Source organism: Taudactylus pleione, unplaced genomic scaffold (assembly GCF_031769625.1).
Source record: "Taudactylus pleione unplaced genomic scaffold, aTauple2 ptg000154l, whole genome shotgun sequence".
Classification (NCBI taxonomy): Eukaryota; Metazoa; Chordata; class Amphibia; order Anura; family Myobatrachidae; genus Taudactylus; species Taudactylus pleione.
In genome coordinates, this window is record NW_028284556.1 from 2,266,894 (window position 1) to 2,284,674 (window position 17,781).

A 17,781-nucleotide genomic window follows, 5' to 3' on the forward strand; every position below is an offset into this window, starting at 1 on the left:
GCTGCTGGCTTTAAACAAATCTTGCTTACTAAACTGCAGAATCTTCAGGTGTTCATTGGGACACATATTGTTCCTGGTTGCTGCTAATTAGGACCAAGGTCCTCATACATGTTTCCTGTTGGAATTAAGCACACTGATATATAGATTGTGTATTATTATTTTTTATGAGAAGATATATTTATATCATATATTTATCTAATTATTTATTGTTGCTGGCATTTTTATATGTTGATGTATGAATTGGTATATATATTTTTTATGGGAATAAATTTATTATATGAATTGCATCTCAATCAATTGAACAGCGCTCTCTTGTAAGGCTATAGGCCTTATACATTTTTTGCTCCACATTGTGATTATAAAGGGCACAACACCCTTTTTTTGAGAGCGGCAGTTATATTGTAGTGTATACTGTCACATATTAGACTAGCGCCCTTAGTTTTCTTTCCCTCCTTCTAAATGGAACCAAGCAAGATCCGTAATTGAAGGCAACCAAGGTAGACCAGCTATTTTTTATTACATGACTCTGACAATGATGGTATGTTATTTGCTTAAGCCACACTTCCATGGAAACATTACTTTCAATATGCTTAATGACTATCTTTTATACAAGTGTTTCAGTTTTTTTGAGCTTGAAAATATGAAATATGGAGGAACACTTTGCTAAGTTATCTCTGCTGACAACTAATAGAGATAAAACTCAAATCGGTAGGAGAGAGACTTCTAGGGACTTTTGTGGGATGAATATACAGCCCCAAGGCTGTTACAAATCTGGAGCTGTTAGATGTTTGACATGCCCGCACATATCTAATAAAGCCAAAACAGTCCAATCTAATATCACAGGAGAGCAGTTCTCAATCAACTCATTCACTAATTGCAATACTGTCTATGCCATCTACATGTTAGAGTGTGGATGCCATAGACAGTATGTTGGTAGAACCACCAGAATGGTGAAAAATAGATTTTTAGAACATAGAAGAAACATTATCAAGGGTTTCAAATTACACAGTCTCTCTCGTCATTATTTAGAAAAACACAATAGTAATCCTGCCTGTCTTAAATTAACAATTATTGAACAAATTAAACCAACCAACAAAGGAGGTAATAGATATAAGAAACTCTGCTTGAGAGAGAATTTTTGGATACACTAGTTGGGGACCCTCTGTCCGGAGGGACTGAATGAGTGTATCGAAATTGAGGTGGATTAGTTCAACCTCTTGTGTGTTTAGCTGTTTAAACTCCTCATTTATTTAGCCTCTGTTTTCTTCTTCTTTTTGATATTTCAGTTATTTATATTTTTATTTATGTAAAAATGTGATTTATTATATATATTTTTTTATATATTATTCTATCATATGTTTTATTTCCATTTTTTTTAATCTGATGGCTACTTTCATGTAAACCACTGATAGGTGTCTAATTTAGGCCAGTGTTTATTACACTCTCTACTTATTTAACCATCATTGAGTGCGATAGAACATCTATCAATTCCTTCTGCCTATTATTATTATTGAATATTTAGAGAAGATCATTTCAACCCACCTTTTCTTTTGTATACGTTTGTGTGTATTTATATACATACACACAGTCATATGCATGTCTATGTTTGCACGCATGTGTGTGCATATATATTTATTGTCAATTTTCTTCCTCTCTTTTACTTTTTATGATTCCTCTGTTTTTAATTATTATTATTATATTTTATATTATTTCTCATGATTTATTTTCTTTGGTTAAAGGTATTCAATACCATCCATATTTTTTATACATATTTTTATAGAAGTCTGGTTTATATGTCTATAAGACTAGATGATTATTAATGTGAATGTCAGAATTAATCTCCGATATACCTCTGTGTATATGATGAACAAATCAACGTAATAGGGGTTAATCTCTTTATGCTTGCAAAGGAACATCCCAAGCTGTGATTGATTAATTAATTGAGGAAGTTATTTAACTTACCCTGGACAACTACCCACAATCCTCTGATGAACCTTCAGGACTGAAGGGAAATGCGATAGGACTGTGGGCTCTTTCTGATCATTCTCCCTGCATCCTACCTCTGACAATTACTGGCCACAGATCACTGCTTAGCGGGATTTCCAACAGATGCAGCAAGTTTTACCTGATGGGTTAAAATCACACTCTCCGTCTGCCACACCGCTCCAGTGTCCTCAGCTTGAACACACTGCATTATTGATCGGGACGCATAAGTTTTCATTCAGCTATTGAGGAACTTATCTATTGCCTGTCACTGCAATACTGCGATCTCTGCTAAAGACACTCTGCATGTCACGGTGATAGAACTGGGGCTGAGAAAATGTCCCCTAAGCTGCTGCTATTATTATTGAGTACTCCTGTGGATACGATTTGGATGCTTTCCATTATTTGACTGATATATCTGTGATCTAATGCCGCTGAGCTTGTGCACAGCCAGTGTCTTAGGCGGGCCATACACGGGGTGATTTGAAAATGTACAACACCTTGGTACGTTTTCAAATTCAGCCCGATGCATCGCATGCTGCTGTGAATGTTAAACGATGCATCTTACAAGATGCTTCATTTACCTATTTAACAGCATGACGGATCGCAGATCTTATGGTTTTTTCATAAGATCTACAATGCCGATGTACGATGGCGGGGACACGCATCGCCGTTGTACAGTATGCCAAACTACACACGATATGCACGATTGATCAATGGTATCTAAATTGTGCACATCGTGTAAAAAATCTTACCGTGTATGGGCCGCCTTAGACGCTGGAATCCCCCAGTGAGGCGGAGGACTTATCCCATTTACAGCACCTTAATCACAACACTGAGGAGGGGAATTATCCCTTTTAAACAGCACCTTAATCACAAGTGTGTCCTGTATGTTTGCTTTGGTGTGGCTGGTCTGAATTGAATATGCGGGAGGAGATCTGATACATTGTATCTAATTGGATACACAATAGCAGGCTCTGGGAAATAATGCAACAAATGGAGCTCAGTGTTTCCACTCTATGTTTGCAGAGACTCTTTCTATCTCAAATTTCCAGCTTTGCTGGGTCTATTGCAGTCAAGTGTATTTTTATAAGTTTTTCTGATGACAATAGTTTTTTCTATTTTATTGTGTATTATTTACATGTCATTTTTAGATATTAAATCTTTTCAATTATGAACTAGACTTCTTTATTGATCATTATCACTACCCAGTATAGCACAATTTAATTTCAGTTTATCTTTGTTCAATATTAGGCCTGATTTAGAGGTCAACGCATTGATGTTCACGTTGTTGAGCAAATTTTTGTAACTGCACATGCATGAAAATCTCTAAAAGCTCTTACAGCGCATAGAATATATATATATATATACATACAGTCAGGTGTATAAATATTGGGACATTGACAGAATTTTCATATTTTGGCCTCTATTCACCACCACAATAGCTTTGAAATGACACAAAGAAGATGTGCTTTAACTGCAGACTTTCAGATTTAATTTGAGGGTAATTACGTCCAAATCAGGTGAACGGTGTAGGAATTACAACAGTTTCTATATGTGCCTCCCACTTTTTAAGGGGTCAAAAGTAATGGGACAAACTAAACAATCCTAAATCTAACTTTCACTTTTTAATACTTTGTTGCAAATCCTTAGCAGGCAATTACAGCCTGAAGTCTGGAACGCATAGACATCACCAGACGCTGGGTTTCATCCCTAGTGATGCTCTGCCAGGCCTCTACTGCAAATGTCTTCAGTTCCTGCTTGTTCTTGGGGCATTTTCCCTTCAGTTTTGTCTTCATCAAGTGAAATGCATGCTCAATCGGATTCAGGTCGGGGGATTGACTTGGCCATTGCGTAACATTCAACTTTTTAGCCTTAACAAACTCTTTGGTTGCTTTTGCAGTATGCTTCGGGTCAATGTCCATCTGCACTGTGAAGCGCCGACCAATGAGTTCTGAAGTATTTGACTGAATATGAGCATATAATATTGCCCAAAACACTTCAGAATTCATTCTGCTGCTTTTGTCAGCAGTCACATCATCAATAAATACAAGGGAACCAGTTCCATTGGCAGCCATACATGCCCACGCCATGACACTACCACCACCATGCTTCACTGATGAGGTGGTATGTTTTGGATCATGAGCAGTTCCTTTCCTTCTCCATACTCTTCTCTTCCCATCACTCTGGTACAAGTTGATCTTTGTCTCATCTGTCCATAGGATGTTGTTCCAGAACTGTAATGGCTTTTGTAGATGTTGTTTGGCAAACTCTATTCTGGTCTTCCTGTTTTTGTGACTCACCAATGGTTTACATCTTGTGGTTAACCCTCTATATTCACTCTTGTGAAGTCTTGTCTTGATTGTTGACTTTGACACATATACACCTACCTCCTGGAGAGTGTTCTTGATTTGGCCAACTGTTGTGAAGGGGTTTTTCTTCAACAGGGAAATAATTCTTCTGTCATCCACCACCAGGGCCGCCATCAGGGGGGGACTGCCGGAACTATAGTCCCGGGCCCGGACTGAAAGGGGGCCCGGATAGCAGCGGAAGCAGCGTAGTGGACAAAGTGCCGGCGGTATTCTCAATTTGGAGCTTGCAGCAAGTTGATCGGAGCTTGAGGACCGGCAGCCAATCAGGAGTGGCCGCAGCTGCAGCTCCTAATTGGCTGTCGGTCTGCAAGCTCTGATTGGCTTGCGACCCAATGCTATATTCAAAATGCGTTGCCTGCTCCCCGGGTCCCGCATGGCTGGAGCAGGAGCAGCGTGAGAGGCTGTGCAAGGAAGGCAGCAGCTGGGGAGAGAGGGAGCAGCAGCTGTAGCTATTTACAGCCACCGCATGTGGTGCAGAGGAAAGACTGCAGGAGCAGGAGAGGCTGGAGACTAATCAGGTACATAGACTCCAGCTCTCACACCCTGGTCTCACACTCACACCCTGCTCTCACACTCACACCCTCACCTTGCTCTCACACCCTCACCCTGCTCTCACACTCTCACCCTGCTCTCACACTCACACCCTCACCTTGCTCTCACACCCTCACCCTGCTCTCACACTCACACCCTGCTCTCACACTCTCACCCTCACTCTGCTCTCACACTCTCACCCTGCTCTCACACTCACACCCTGCTCTCATACACCCTCACCCTGCTCTCACACACCCTCACCCTGCTCTCATACACCCTCACCCTGCTCTCACACCCTCACCCTGCTCTCACACTCACACCCTGCTCTCACACTCACACCCTGCTCTCATACTCACACCCTCACCCTGCTCTCACACACTCACCCTCACCCTGCTCTCATACTCACACCCTCACCCTGCTCTCACACTCACACCCTGCTCTCATACTCACACCCTCACCCTGCTCTCACACTCACACCCTGCTCTCATACTCACACCCTCACCCTGCTCTCACACTCACACCCTGCTCTCACACCCTCACCCTGCTCTCACACCCTCACCCTCACCATCATGCTGTTCACCCACATTATCCACAGCGACGCCCACCTCTGACAAACTACCACCCCCCACCTAAGGGAAGGGGCCCTGCCTATTTTGTCAGTCCCGGGCCCCATCATTACTGATGGCAGCCCTGTCCACCACAGTTGTTTTCCGTGGTCTTTCGGGTCTTTTGGTGTTGCTGAGCTCTCCGGTGTTCTTTCTTTTTAAGAATGTTCCAAATAGTTGATTTGGCCACACCTAATGTTTTTGCTATCTCTCTGATGGGTTTCTTTTGATTTTTCAGCCTAATGATGGCTTGCTTCACTGATAGTGACAGCTCTTTGGATCTCATATTGAGAGTCGACAGCAACTGATTCCAAATGCAAATGTCACACCTAGAATCAACTCCAGACCTTTTACCTGCTTAATTGATAATGAAATAACGAGGGAATAGCCCACACCTGTCCATGAAATAGCTTTTGAGTTGATAGTCCCATTACTTTTGGCCCCTTAAAAAGTGGGAGGCACATATAGAAACCATTGTAATTCCTACACCATTCACCTGATTTGGATGTAATTACCCTCAAATTAAATCTGAAAGTCTGCAATTAAAGCACATCTTGTTTGTTTCATTTAAAAGCCATTGTGGTGGTGAATAGAGGCTAAAATATAAAAATTCTGTCAATGTCCCAATATTTATACACCTGACTGTATATATATATATATATAAAAGAGAGCGCTGAGACAGCTAATAAGATTCAAAAATGAATTTATTATAAATCCCTTTACTCCAATAATTAAACCATATACCATATATATAACCGGCAATACTGTAACCAATTGTCTACTGTAAATCGCACAATTGGATATATAAAATTCAAAAATATTTTTTTGAACAATTATAGGCTAAGTGCCAAGAGGATCTTTACTGCTGGTGTGGATTGACTTAATTTGATACACAGGTGATATAATTGTATCAATAACGGAATGTAGCCACAGTAGCTCTGTTTGAAAGATCCACAGAGACTGTGGCTTCTATATATCGATTTGTGTGGCCACATGGTTTTATTGCCATTGTGACATGCAGAGGGCTTGTATACTGAAACTCTAACTCACTAAATTCTGTCTTTTGTCCATTCAAATGGACTTAAAAGTGAATTCAAATTGAAACTCACAATCTTTAATTGCCAGGTATTCACTTTGTTAGTCTGATGTTTTACTTACCTGTGATACAAAGTTTGCCTGATTTATTTTTTCTGTCATTTCTTTAAAAGTTCACGCTGCTTTCCTATGAATGGCAAATTAAAAAGCACTACAGCCTTGCAGCTGTGAACTGAGCGCTAGACTAAAGCCACCAAAAAAAAATAAAAAAATATATATAGTTTTTTTTTTATAAAAACGGGAGTGGGGGAAGGTTAATCAAGTACAAAGAAGTAACAAAAGGTAGAAATAAGGATGGGGAAGGGTTAAGGCCGGGATATATGTAATGTCTATATCTGTTTTTGTGTGTGTGTGTGTGTCTGTCAGGTGAGGGGTGTGTTTATGTGAGTGTTTGTGGTGTTAAAGAAGTACAGATAAAGGAATGCAAAAAGTGTGGGGAAGGGGCAGAAGGTAATGTGTCTTCCCCAGCATCCATCTTGCCTCATGGAATCTACTCTGCCATATACTGAAATCATACATGTCCAATACAATCTACCAATAAGCAGGGGCTGGCTGCCAACTTTTAGTCTGGGGGGCAAATGCATGCAGGCGGCCCTGGCAGACGAGTAGCGTGTAGCCAGGGTGTCCGAAGAATATGCATGCTACGGCGCCCTCCCCCCCCCCTCAAGTGTTCCAGGGAGGAGGCGGGTCCATATGGGATTAATGTAAGGTAAAAATAAAGATTAGGGCAGCCCCCTGTCATAGTGCCCATATGCAGTGCCCCCATGTGCCACAGGAGAGAACACCCTTATGCAGGCCTCCAGTAGTGCCCCGAGTAGTAGTCCCCCCCTTGTAGTGCCCCCAGTAGTAGTCCCCCCCTTTGTAGTGCCCCCAGTAGTAGTAGTCCCCCCCTTTGCAGTGCCCCCAGTAGTAGTAGTCCCCCCTTTGTAGTGCCCCCATTAGTAGTAGCCCCCCCTTGTAGTGTCCCCAGTAGTAGTAGTCCCCCCCCTGTAGTGCCCCCAGTAGTAGTCCCCCCCCTTGTAGTGTCCCCAGTAGTAGTAGTCCCCCCCTTGTAGTGTTCCCAGTAGTAGTAGTCCCCAGTAGTAGTAGTCCCCCACCCCCCTTGTGTGCCCCCAGTAGTAGTAGTAGCAGTAGTCCCCTTATAGTGCCCCCAGTAGTAGTAGTCCCCTCCCCCTTGTAGTGCCCCCAGTAGTAGTAGTCCCCCACCCCCCTTGTAGTGTCCCCAGTAGTAGTCCCCCACCCCCCTTGTAGTGCCCCCAGTAGTAGTAGTCCCCTCCCCCTTGTAGTGCCCCCAGTAGTAGTCCCCACTTGTAGTGCCCCCAGTAGTTGTAGTCCCCCACCCCCCTTGTAATGCTCCCAGTAGTAGTAGTCCCCTCCTTTGTAGTGCCCCCAGTAGTGACAGACCCCCCCCCAGTAGATAGACACACATAATATAAAAAACAAAATAAAAAGAACACTTACCTGAATCCGCGCTCCCGCCGCCGCCATCTGCTCCTCCGTCTGTCCTCCTGGGTCGGGCCGATCTGCATTATGGGAGAGACGTCATATGACATCATGACGTCTCTCCCATTGCCCACTGCGGGAGCCGGAAGATGGAGCGGCTCCCGCAGTGGACGCAGCAGCTAATGAGAGTCTGACAGACTCTCATTGGCTGCTGCTTACAACAAACACACAGCTGCCGGAGCCGGCGGCTGTGTGTTTGTCAGTGTAGCGCTGACCGAACTCCGTCCAGTCAGCGCTACACACGCGGTGCAGTCTGTGTCACAGTGACACAGACTGCACCGGCCCGCGGCCTGCATGACGCTGCGGTCCGGGGGGCACATGGCGCCCTGCCCCTCGGCCCAGCCCGCCACTGCTACACAGTATAATGCCACTGCTTAGTTCAACTCCTCTTTTGAATACAAACTTTGGAGTTCAACTGCAATTCTAAAGCCTAAACTCCTATGCAATTCCCTGGATAGTGTCCCCTTATGCCCACAATGTCCCAGCATAAACAGTCCTCATTCTGTTGGGAGCAAAGGAGGGTAACTTTCTCAGAAAGTCCTTTTGCAAACTTTAATAAAAAATGCATTTGGTAGCTCTTTATAATGTAAGAAATACACCAGTTATTCCTTATATTACAGTCATATGCTTATGCCTTTGTGTAGTTCACCTCACCTATACTTAGGGCCCCGAGTACAATCCATAACCAAAACAATACACAGAACTCCATTAGCTAAACATTCTAAACATTAACTAATCCTGAGTTTAGATACAATGCTCCCATAGGCAGAAACATGCTGGGCATGTGTTTCCAGTATGTTCAGATATATTTAATACCAGCACTGGCTCTGCAGCCAGGTGCTGGTTCCTAATTTATGGGGGAACCCTACTCATTTTGTTCCCCGTAATTTTTGGAACCAGGACTGGCTGACCAGTCTGGGGCTGGTTATGCTTTTTTGGGGGGGGACCCTACGTAATATTTTTTAAAGATTTAAGCCTTCTTTAACAGGATAACCACATAAGCAGCCTTCACATATCTCACTGATATGTGCAGGCTGCTTGCTCGGGAAAATTTTGCAGAGAGCAAACACTGCAATCTCGGGTGAGTAATCTCATCTAAACTTGCTACTCGGGGGAGAAATCTCGATCTGCTTCACCATCGGAAAACTCACTTTCAGCTAAATTCACTTCTTAATAAATTTGCGAGTTTAAAAATAGGAAAATCACCCGAGATTCGGCAATTCAAAAAAAAAAAAAATTTTAATTTCCTACAAAACCAGATGTAATCTTGGTTCCCAAGGTATGGAATTCCAAATCCTAGGAAAAATCTGGTGTGTTATTTTGAGACTTGTATTATCACAATAGCTGAGTCACAGATCACCTACCTCTGTTATCCAGTGTTCTGTTGTGGTGCATTCTACATGCACAGCTTAGTATATTGTGGAACTGAAAAACACCCAAACAAACAAATCATTCCATATTACATTTGAGTATAATACTTGCCTACCCTCCCAGAATATACGGGAGACTCACAAATATTGGACAGTCGCACTCCTGGAAGGGTTGCTAAGCCTCTGGGATCCTGTACTCTTCCACAGAGGAGTGGTTATCCGGGGGCTTCCTGGAGCGATTAATTTGCAATATCGTGGCCCCTCCATGCTACTTAATGACACAAATGGCGACATTGAGCAGCGAGAGATGAAGCCATGATAATGTGATTCAGGGTGCCACATCTGCTACCTCTCCCTCTCCGCATCCTCCCAGAGTGAAAAAGTAAAATGTTGTTGTTTGTTGATTTTGTCATAGGTAAATGTCACAGATGGCACTATCAGTCTTTAGGTCGCTTATAGTTGCCACCACTTTACACAGTATGTTAGAGGGGGCTGAGCACATACCTCCAAACAATACAAATGAGCAGGGGAAGGCCTAGAGCTGCCACTTATGTGCCTCAAGTCTCTCTCTTTTCACGTTTTAACTGCCATGTGCACTTGTCACAGGAGCGCATGGCATTGTCGAAGTCAGAAATATTAAATAAAAATTAAATAATGCCTTATATCCCAAATCTTATGTATTAACTGGCATATTCTCACAAGTTCCAATGCAATAGGGAATTATAGGTTAGCCAGTTAATCTCAAAGGAGTTGTAAATCAAGTTTGCTGAGCCTTAAAGTCTGATAGCTCATCAAAGGTTTTTCCTTTGCTTGTTTGGAGTGTAAACGCCAACAATTGGGAATTGTATGTGGATCAATTGATCTTATGTTGTAAGTTCCTTTGAACAATGGGCCAGATAACGTACAATTGCTAAGGGTATGTGGATATCTGTGGTCTTTGCGCATACCACTATCTGTGTGCATTTTGAGTGATCTAAGCGAAATGACCTGCTGATTTTATCTTATTTGTTACAGACATATTGTATCTGTATGCAGACATTACCTAGTTCCTTAATATATATGCAAACACACACAGACATACACATAAAACCTGTTTCTTATAACAATGACCCATAGTCTCAGTGTAAAAAAAAATATTTCTACATGTATGCTACTAAACATTTATACAGTCAAACCTATTTAATATATTTCTCAATTTAAAATATATATGTGCAGTGTATCTAAAGTAACAATTAATGATGTTTTCAATTTAGGCAATGTCTCTCATCCTCATATTCCTAAGGTATATTTTATTTTACAATTGATTGCCATCTAGCTGTGGTGACAAGTTCCCCCTTGTGGTCCGTGAGAGATTAATTTGATTGGCCACACATTAATCTAATATTTCCCAATACATTTTTAGGCATTTCCAAATTTTCCTTTCATAATCATTATTTTACTATAACCATTGTACCACTGTAATGGTTGCATATTTCCTCTGAGATAACACCAAAAAATACAAATATATATTGAAGAGAAGAAAACCATCTATACATAGTCCAGGAACGGGATCACATATTAACATCGTGTTTGGGGTCAACATGTACAGAATTGTGTTAGCAGTAATCCGGTGATTGCGAATAGATTGTCGCACATTGCGGCAAGCAGATATTAGCAATGCCGGATTTATATTTAATATAGCATATAACAATGGTTGATTTGACCTAGTTTTTCGGAGGGAAGCCAGAGGTGAACTCCTGTAACAGCGTCCTGAGCCTAGGCATCGCCCACTGAATCAGTCAATGACCCCCAGTGAACTGGAAATGTCCCGCCCCTGGACCAATGGAAGGAGACACAACTTGCTATTGTACACACCCATAATTTAACTGCATAAAATAAGGCTCCCAGGATCCAGAGTCCAGTAGCTGTATTCTACCAGTTATCTGGTGACGACTGCACTCTGGATCCAGGGAGCACATGCGAAAGAATGTATACTGGTTTGTAACTCTGACCTGTTTTCTTGAACTGTATTGTACCACTGTATAACTTGTAATAATAATGTTATATATTCTTTCAATACAATATTTAATTTTGTGCGTTGGACCACAGAAACTGGTGTGTGTGTGTATTCACTTGCTTTCACATAAGGTTATTATACTGTGATCTATATTGCAATGTAATTAACATTGTATTTTGATATGAAGATAGCAATTATTATGCATACTGGTGTTGTTGCAATATGGGAAGGTATTGCATATGCATCACACGTTGCGTACGCTGTGCATTCACATTTGCGTATCGCCATACGCAAGGTGCGTCCACATGGCGTTAACAGCCGTAGAGAGATTTAAAGTAGGATTTCACAGCATCCATTCATTGCTGCTCTGTACTTTCCCAACAATGAAATCCCCATTATGTGACAGTGGGACAGAGCCCACAAATCAGGACTGTCCTGAACACAGGAGTGTAAAGTGCTCACTAGCTGCAGCTCAAAACAATGAAAAGCAGAACTGCAGGGTTACTGATGTTGTACAACACATTTAATAAAGTTATATATACCAAGCATTCTGGCAAATGCCAGAGTTTATAGAGTGACAGTCCAGACCTGAGTCTTAGACAGCCTGCATCATCATGCAATAAATACATGTGTAACTACTTTAGTCAATAGTACTCATAGGAAGCCTGCAGCTCCTGTTTGATAAAGTGTGGTTAAGAGAAGCGGGGTAAAAAGTGGAATTATTGGAGAATCACATGATCATGTTTCTCCAATATTTGTAGATTTTTTTACACCATTATTATAAATGTCCTTTAGCATGTATAATTTTACCTTATAATGCAGGGATATTTGTGCCAGGAGTGGTATACTTGCTTGTCACCATCTGGAGTACAGAAGGAAAATGTAAATCCTACCCATCCCCTTCCCACATACATAGTTACCCTATCTCTGCTCAATCTGCTGAGAATTATATGCTGCAACTCCAGTACACCAAGTCAGATTTATATTGGATCCATCATAGTGAAATAATATACAGTAGTACCCAATGCAAATGTTGGAATGTTTGAGAATAAACCTATACATGGTATGAACCTGTTATTAAATTGTCTGTTATTCTGTTCTTTCAATTTTTATGACTAGATTGTGACTAAAGGATGTGAAACCAAAGAAATTATCTTAAGAAGGAACAATCTGGGTCAGCTTGGCTTTCATGTGAACTTTGAAGGGATTGTTGCTGATGTGGAAGCCTTTGGTTTAGCATGGAAGGCCGGTTTAAGGCAAGGCAGTCGTTTAGTTGAGATTTGCAAAGTAGCTGTGGCAACATTGACTCATGAACAAATGATCGACCTCCTTCGTAATTCAATCACAGTAAAAGCAGTGATTATACAGCCATATGAAGATGGTTCACCTAGAAGGTATGCCTCAAGGTGTACTACAGGTGTGTGTGTGTGCGCGTGTGTGCGTGTGTGTATTCATTTACAAAGGGTTCTTTTACTTTTATTCAACAATTACATGAAATATATATTGTGTTTCGTGTTTGATGTTTTCAGTTTTATATACTGTGCATGTGTTATATACTGTACTTGGGATTTCCATAGGACTGAAAAACTGTATAGGGTTATTCTTTAAGGCATACTAACATGAAAATGGAAAAAATTATTCCATTCTTATATAATGCCTACTGAACTACTGAATTCTAGAATAAATTAATACACTTTAAATGTTATTAGTAGTACAGAGTAAAACGAAAATTAACCTATGTAATACTGAAATAATGGGTATAAATGTCATTCTTTTCATACCAGGGAGGAAGTTGAGTAGAAATGTTTTGGGGTACCCTACTGAAATAAGAAAAAAATTAAATAAATTTACTTTGTTGTTATTGTACATTACTAGATGTTATGCTAATGCTTCGAGAATTGATTAATTAGTATTTTTTTGATAGCAAATATAGATCTTATGTATGAATCTAATTCTCATCTGTTGTTGAAAAAGGAAGGAAGTGTTGTCACTGGAAATACTACATCGTTTTTTCTCACTTCTTTAAATAGTTGTCAAGAAGTAGAGAGCTGCGGTGATTCATAGCATCAGTTGATAAAATAAAAGTGACACATGAGGAATGTGTGAATTCTGATACTCCCCCATAACAATTCCAGACAATAATACTGAGCTAGTTCATTTCTTCAGCAGCATTGAGATTCCTTTATTTATCCAGTAAGAGGTATTATGCCAAATATACTAGATTTTTTAAATTTATATCTACAAAACCAATCAAATGAAAGGTGTAGTGGTTCGCAACATGGATATTGGGTATCCTTAGCTAAGGATAGGGACTCTATCTATAAAGATTACTCAGTCTATTGTTTTGCAGCAATAGAACAGTTTTTTGTATCATCGCTTATCGCATCTATATGACAGCAATTTAACCAAAATAGATTACTCTTGTAGCTTCGTCTGGCCAATCCAGGTCTTGTCGCGGATGTGTGACCTGGCATCTCTGGTTTACCCATTTATTGTGCACTGGAAGAGTGGACTTGGGCTTTCACTAATAGTTTCCAAAAAAAGTATAAAAATTTTAATTAAAAACAAAAAAAACTTTAAAAAAAGAGAAAAATATCTGTGACGGCGATAGCGGTAAGAGGTATGCATTAGTACATATACTTCTTAAATAGTTTTCTCCATGCTTTGCATGGGGAAAAAGCTGTTGCCATAGGGAGACTACAAGGGCTCGCCGGTGATACCCGGCAATAGCTTTGCCTAAGTTGGGGCTTGCTGTTTATCATAGGGGGAAAAGTCCTAAGCAGGGCTTTTTTAGTTTCTACCTTTCTATCTAGGGGTTAACACCAATTATAGTGCTGCTGTTGCTGCAAGTAATCCATGCCGGCAATGAGATTAGTCGGGGTTCTCTATAGATAGCTTTCACACACAACACATGTGCACATACTGCCGCAATTAGGGTAGTTGTAATAATATAGACATTTAAAAAAAAAAGCAAAACATACTTAGCCTTCTTTAATATGTACTTGAGCTTTGTGTTTATTGTGATCATACAGGGGCTTCACAGAACTCTGCCGAATGCCTATGGTGGAGTACAAAGTTGACAGAGAAGGCACACCATGTGAATATAAAACCCCTTTCAGATGTAGTACTACATGGCACCAAGTGCAGACTTCCATGGAACAACCTCATTCACGTGGCTCTCCAATTTTAGAAACACTGGACAGACTACAATGCCAGCAGTTCCTCCAGCAATCCCAAGCTGCTATTCCTCGTAGCACATCCTTTGACAGAAAGATGCCAGATGGTGCAAGGTAAGGTGTCTTTTCTATATGAATGTAAAAATGCTTCTAACTCACTAATATTAATATAGCAGATATCACGAGAATTTGACTCAAAATATAATACGTCTAGGCATGGAAAAACATTTTATCAATTGATAGAAGCATATTAATGACCCACTGTGACCCTTTTATTATGCTACACAGACGTACTGCTTCCTCATGGCTTGCTCTGGTTTTCCTGCATGGTATGTTTTCCCCATATGGAATTAGAGTGGGGCCACTATATACTTTTTTTTTCTTCTAAGGCCTTGAAAATGTCCTTTTCCTTATCACATTCAATGCTTTCCAGCTATATCAGAAATGCCATTATGGCTCAAATTCAGTTTGTGGGCATAATTCTTTAGATTGGCTTTGTTGGAGGTATGCATTTACTGGCGCCTGGAGCATGTGTGTGCTACTGCTCCCCCATCATAACCCCCCCACCCCCACACCCCCGAGTGTGTCAGGTGTCCAGCAAATCAAAGGGAAATAAAAATAAACATTAGTGCCCCTTCTTGTCGTCAGAGCAGTCATGCGTGACCTCACCAGACTCACCGCTTAGGCTCCTCCCAGTCACGGGTGCCGCGACCCAGGCTCTCAGCAGCAGCAGCAGCACCTGGCTCAGTCTTTCCCTCAGAAGAATGGACACTGCTGCATTTTCTCTCCCTCGTATGAACCAGGCAGTCTGACTTAAGGGCCAGGGTGGTAGGTGGGACCCACTACAGAGGTGAAAAAGAGGGGAAGCTGGGGGTGATGATGGGAGGGGACTGCCCCGTCCTCCCTCTTTGTTATTGCCCATGGCTCCACCCCCTCCTCCCTTTTACTCAGTCCCAGAGCCGGAATAAGTGTCCTACGCAATATACTGCCTCGTGGCTCCATATTAATGTATATATATAAATACATAGTATATACATATCTACACACAGCTCTCCCCCCTCACTCAGATCTCCCCCCCCCACACACACACATACAGCTTTTTCCCCTCATTTAGATCTCCCCCTCACACTTATCGACCCACACACACAACTCTTCCCCCTCACGCAGCTCTCCTCCCCTCAAACACACACAATGCCCACCCTCACTCAGACTCCCCCATCACTCAGATCTCCTTACTGGGAACCCACCCCTCACAGCTCTCCCTCTACCCTCACACAACTCTCCCCCCCTCACTCAGCCTCCCCTCACACACACAGCTTCCCCCACTAACTCAGCCACCCCATCACACACACAGCTTTCCCCATTCACTGAGATCCCCACACACAGCTCAATCCCCCCTCACTCAGATGCCCCCCCTTCACACGCCAATCTCACCCTCCATAAACAGACCAACCCCACGGCTAGGTCTAGAACAAGGTGGTGTACTGGACCTCTGTCGTCATAACCATGTGACCCGTGACAAACGGGGAGGGGCCAGGTTCAGAAAGAGGGGCCAAAAGTGTCCTCTCGCAAGCTCGCTTTGCTCACCACACTTCGGGCACGGTGGCTCGCTACAGGTTTATATTCCCCCTCTATGCCCACGTGGATAGTAACACTGGTAGCGGTCCGGCCCTGCTGCAGCGGTCGCATAGTTGTGACATCTGAAGTCCTTTTTCCAACTTCGATCTAGCAACAACCCAAACCCCATACACACACAGCTCTTCCCCTTAATATAGCTCCCCCTCCCTCCCTTTCTCCTCCCTCCTCTTGACTATAGCAGGGCGGCGGAGAGCAGCCATCCGACCGAGAAGGGGGAAGGGGTGGGCAGGTCACCTGCTGCCGAGCTTAGCCTGAAGCACATAAACAGATCAGTGCCTCCATACTGGGGGCGTGGTGTGGGCGGAGCCACAAGCGCCATGCCGCCCACACCATGCCCCCTGTCTGGAGGCACTGATCTCTTTATGTGTTTTAGGGCAGCTCAGCTGAAGGTGATCCACACCCCAGTCGGATTGCTGATCTCCAGCGCTCTGGCCAGAGCAGGCGTCTGGAGCAGGAGCACCACTGGAACCACCCTCGCTATGACCCTGTGTGCAAGACTAGAGCTTCTGGAGCCTCTCACATGTAACATGGGTAGAATGGTGGGGTAATATTTAACTTTTCACATATGTTACCCCACCATTCTTCCTTGTTTCATATGTGTCCCAAGTGATGTTTGCTGGAGGAGGACTCTGGTCTTCAGAGCAGTTTTCCTCCACCACTGACCCATGTGGGAGGAATTTCTGAGCACTAAGAGCCTGATTTATTACTGATGGCAACTGCGATTACGCATGCAATCGGCCAATTGTTGCGTTATGTGTATGCATCACAGTGCCCGAAGACTCCACTGCGATCGCATTGACTACGCAGACCCGTAGCAGAGTGATTGACAGGAAGTGACCATTTGGGGGTAGAGACGGAGGGGTGGTCGGTGAAACGCAGGCGTGCCAGTGCGTTTGAACACCATTACAGGGGCATGCATAAATTAGCCATTGCAATGCTAATCGCAACTTGGGCTTTTGCTGCTTGCGATGAGATCAGCAATTTATGAGTAACGTCAGGCCTTGTGCAAGTGTGCATGAGGCTCCGATTGTACCCTGTTACCGATGGTTTTGCAGACTTGCTCAGTAATACGGATATGTGTAAGGTAAAGTCGGCATCCTTCTGTTTGGCTCTGACAGCATTGCGATTGCAATCATTAGCATATTTTCGCAGTGAGACTGCGTGCGTAATCGCAATATCGATCCTTACTGAATCAGCCCCAAATATCACTGACGCTCTGCACAAATGGCTTACATTTTGGAGCAGTAGTGTGAACTGTGCAGTGCAGAGCAACAATCTGAGCCCTCCTCCACTGTGCAATGCAGCAGTGTAAGAGTTCCTAGAATGGGTGGATTGCAAGAGCCCCATGAAGTAGGACATAACTCCAATCTGTCTCTACAGCCAGGTAAAAGTCCTGATTGTACAGCACAGTTTGAAAAATTGTAAATGTCCCACCAGAATTGGGACAGTTAGCAGACAGTGTATCTCTCTCCTAACTGTTCTTCCCAATGTGACTACCTGCTGCTGCTCATG

At 42.6% G+C, this 17,781-nt stretch overlaps 1 protein-coding gene across 2 annotated transcripts in view; it reads left to right on the top strand.

The window, feature by feature from the left end:
- SIPA1L2 (signal induced proliferation associated 1 like 2) overlaps positions 1 to 17,781 on the top strand; it is a 249,628-nt gene that overhangs the window by 82,913 nt on the left and 148,934 nt on the right. For both annotated transcript variants that reach the window (XM_088474334.1, XM_088474335.1), the window contains exons 8-9: positions 12,575 to 12,849; positions 14,488 to 14,745. In XM_088474334.1, the coding sequence (XP_088330460.1) occupies positions 12,575 to 12,849; positions 14,488 to 14,745 (533 nt within the window). The remainder of the gene's footprint in view (positions 1 to 12,574; positions 12,850 to 14,487; positions 14,746 to 17,781) is intronic.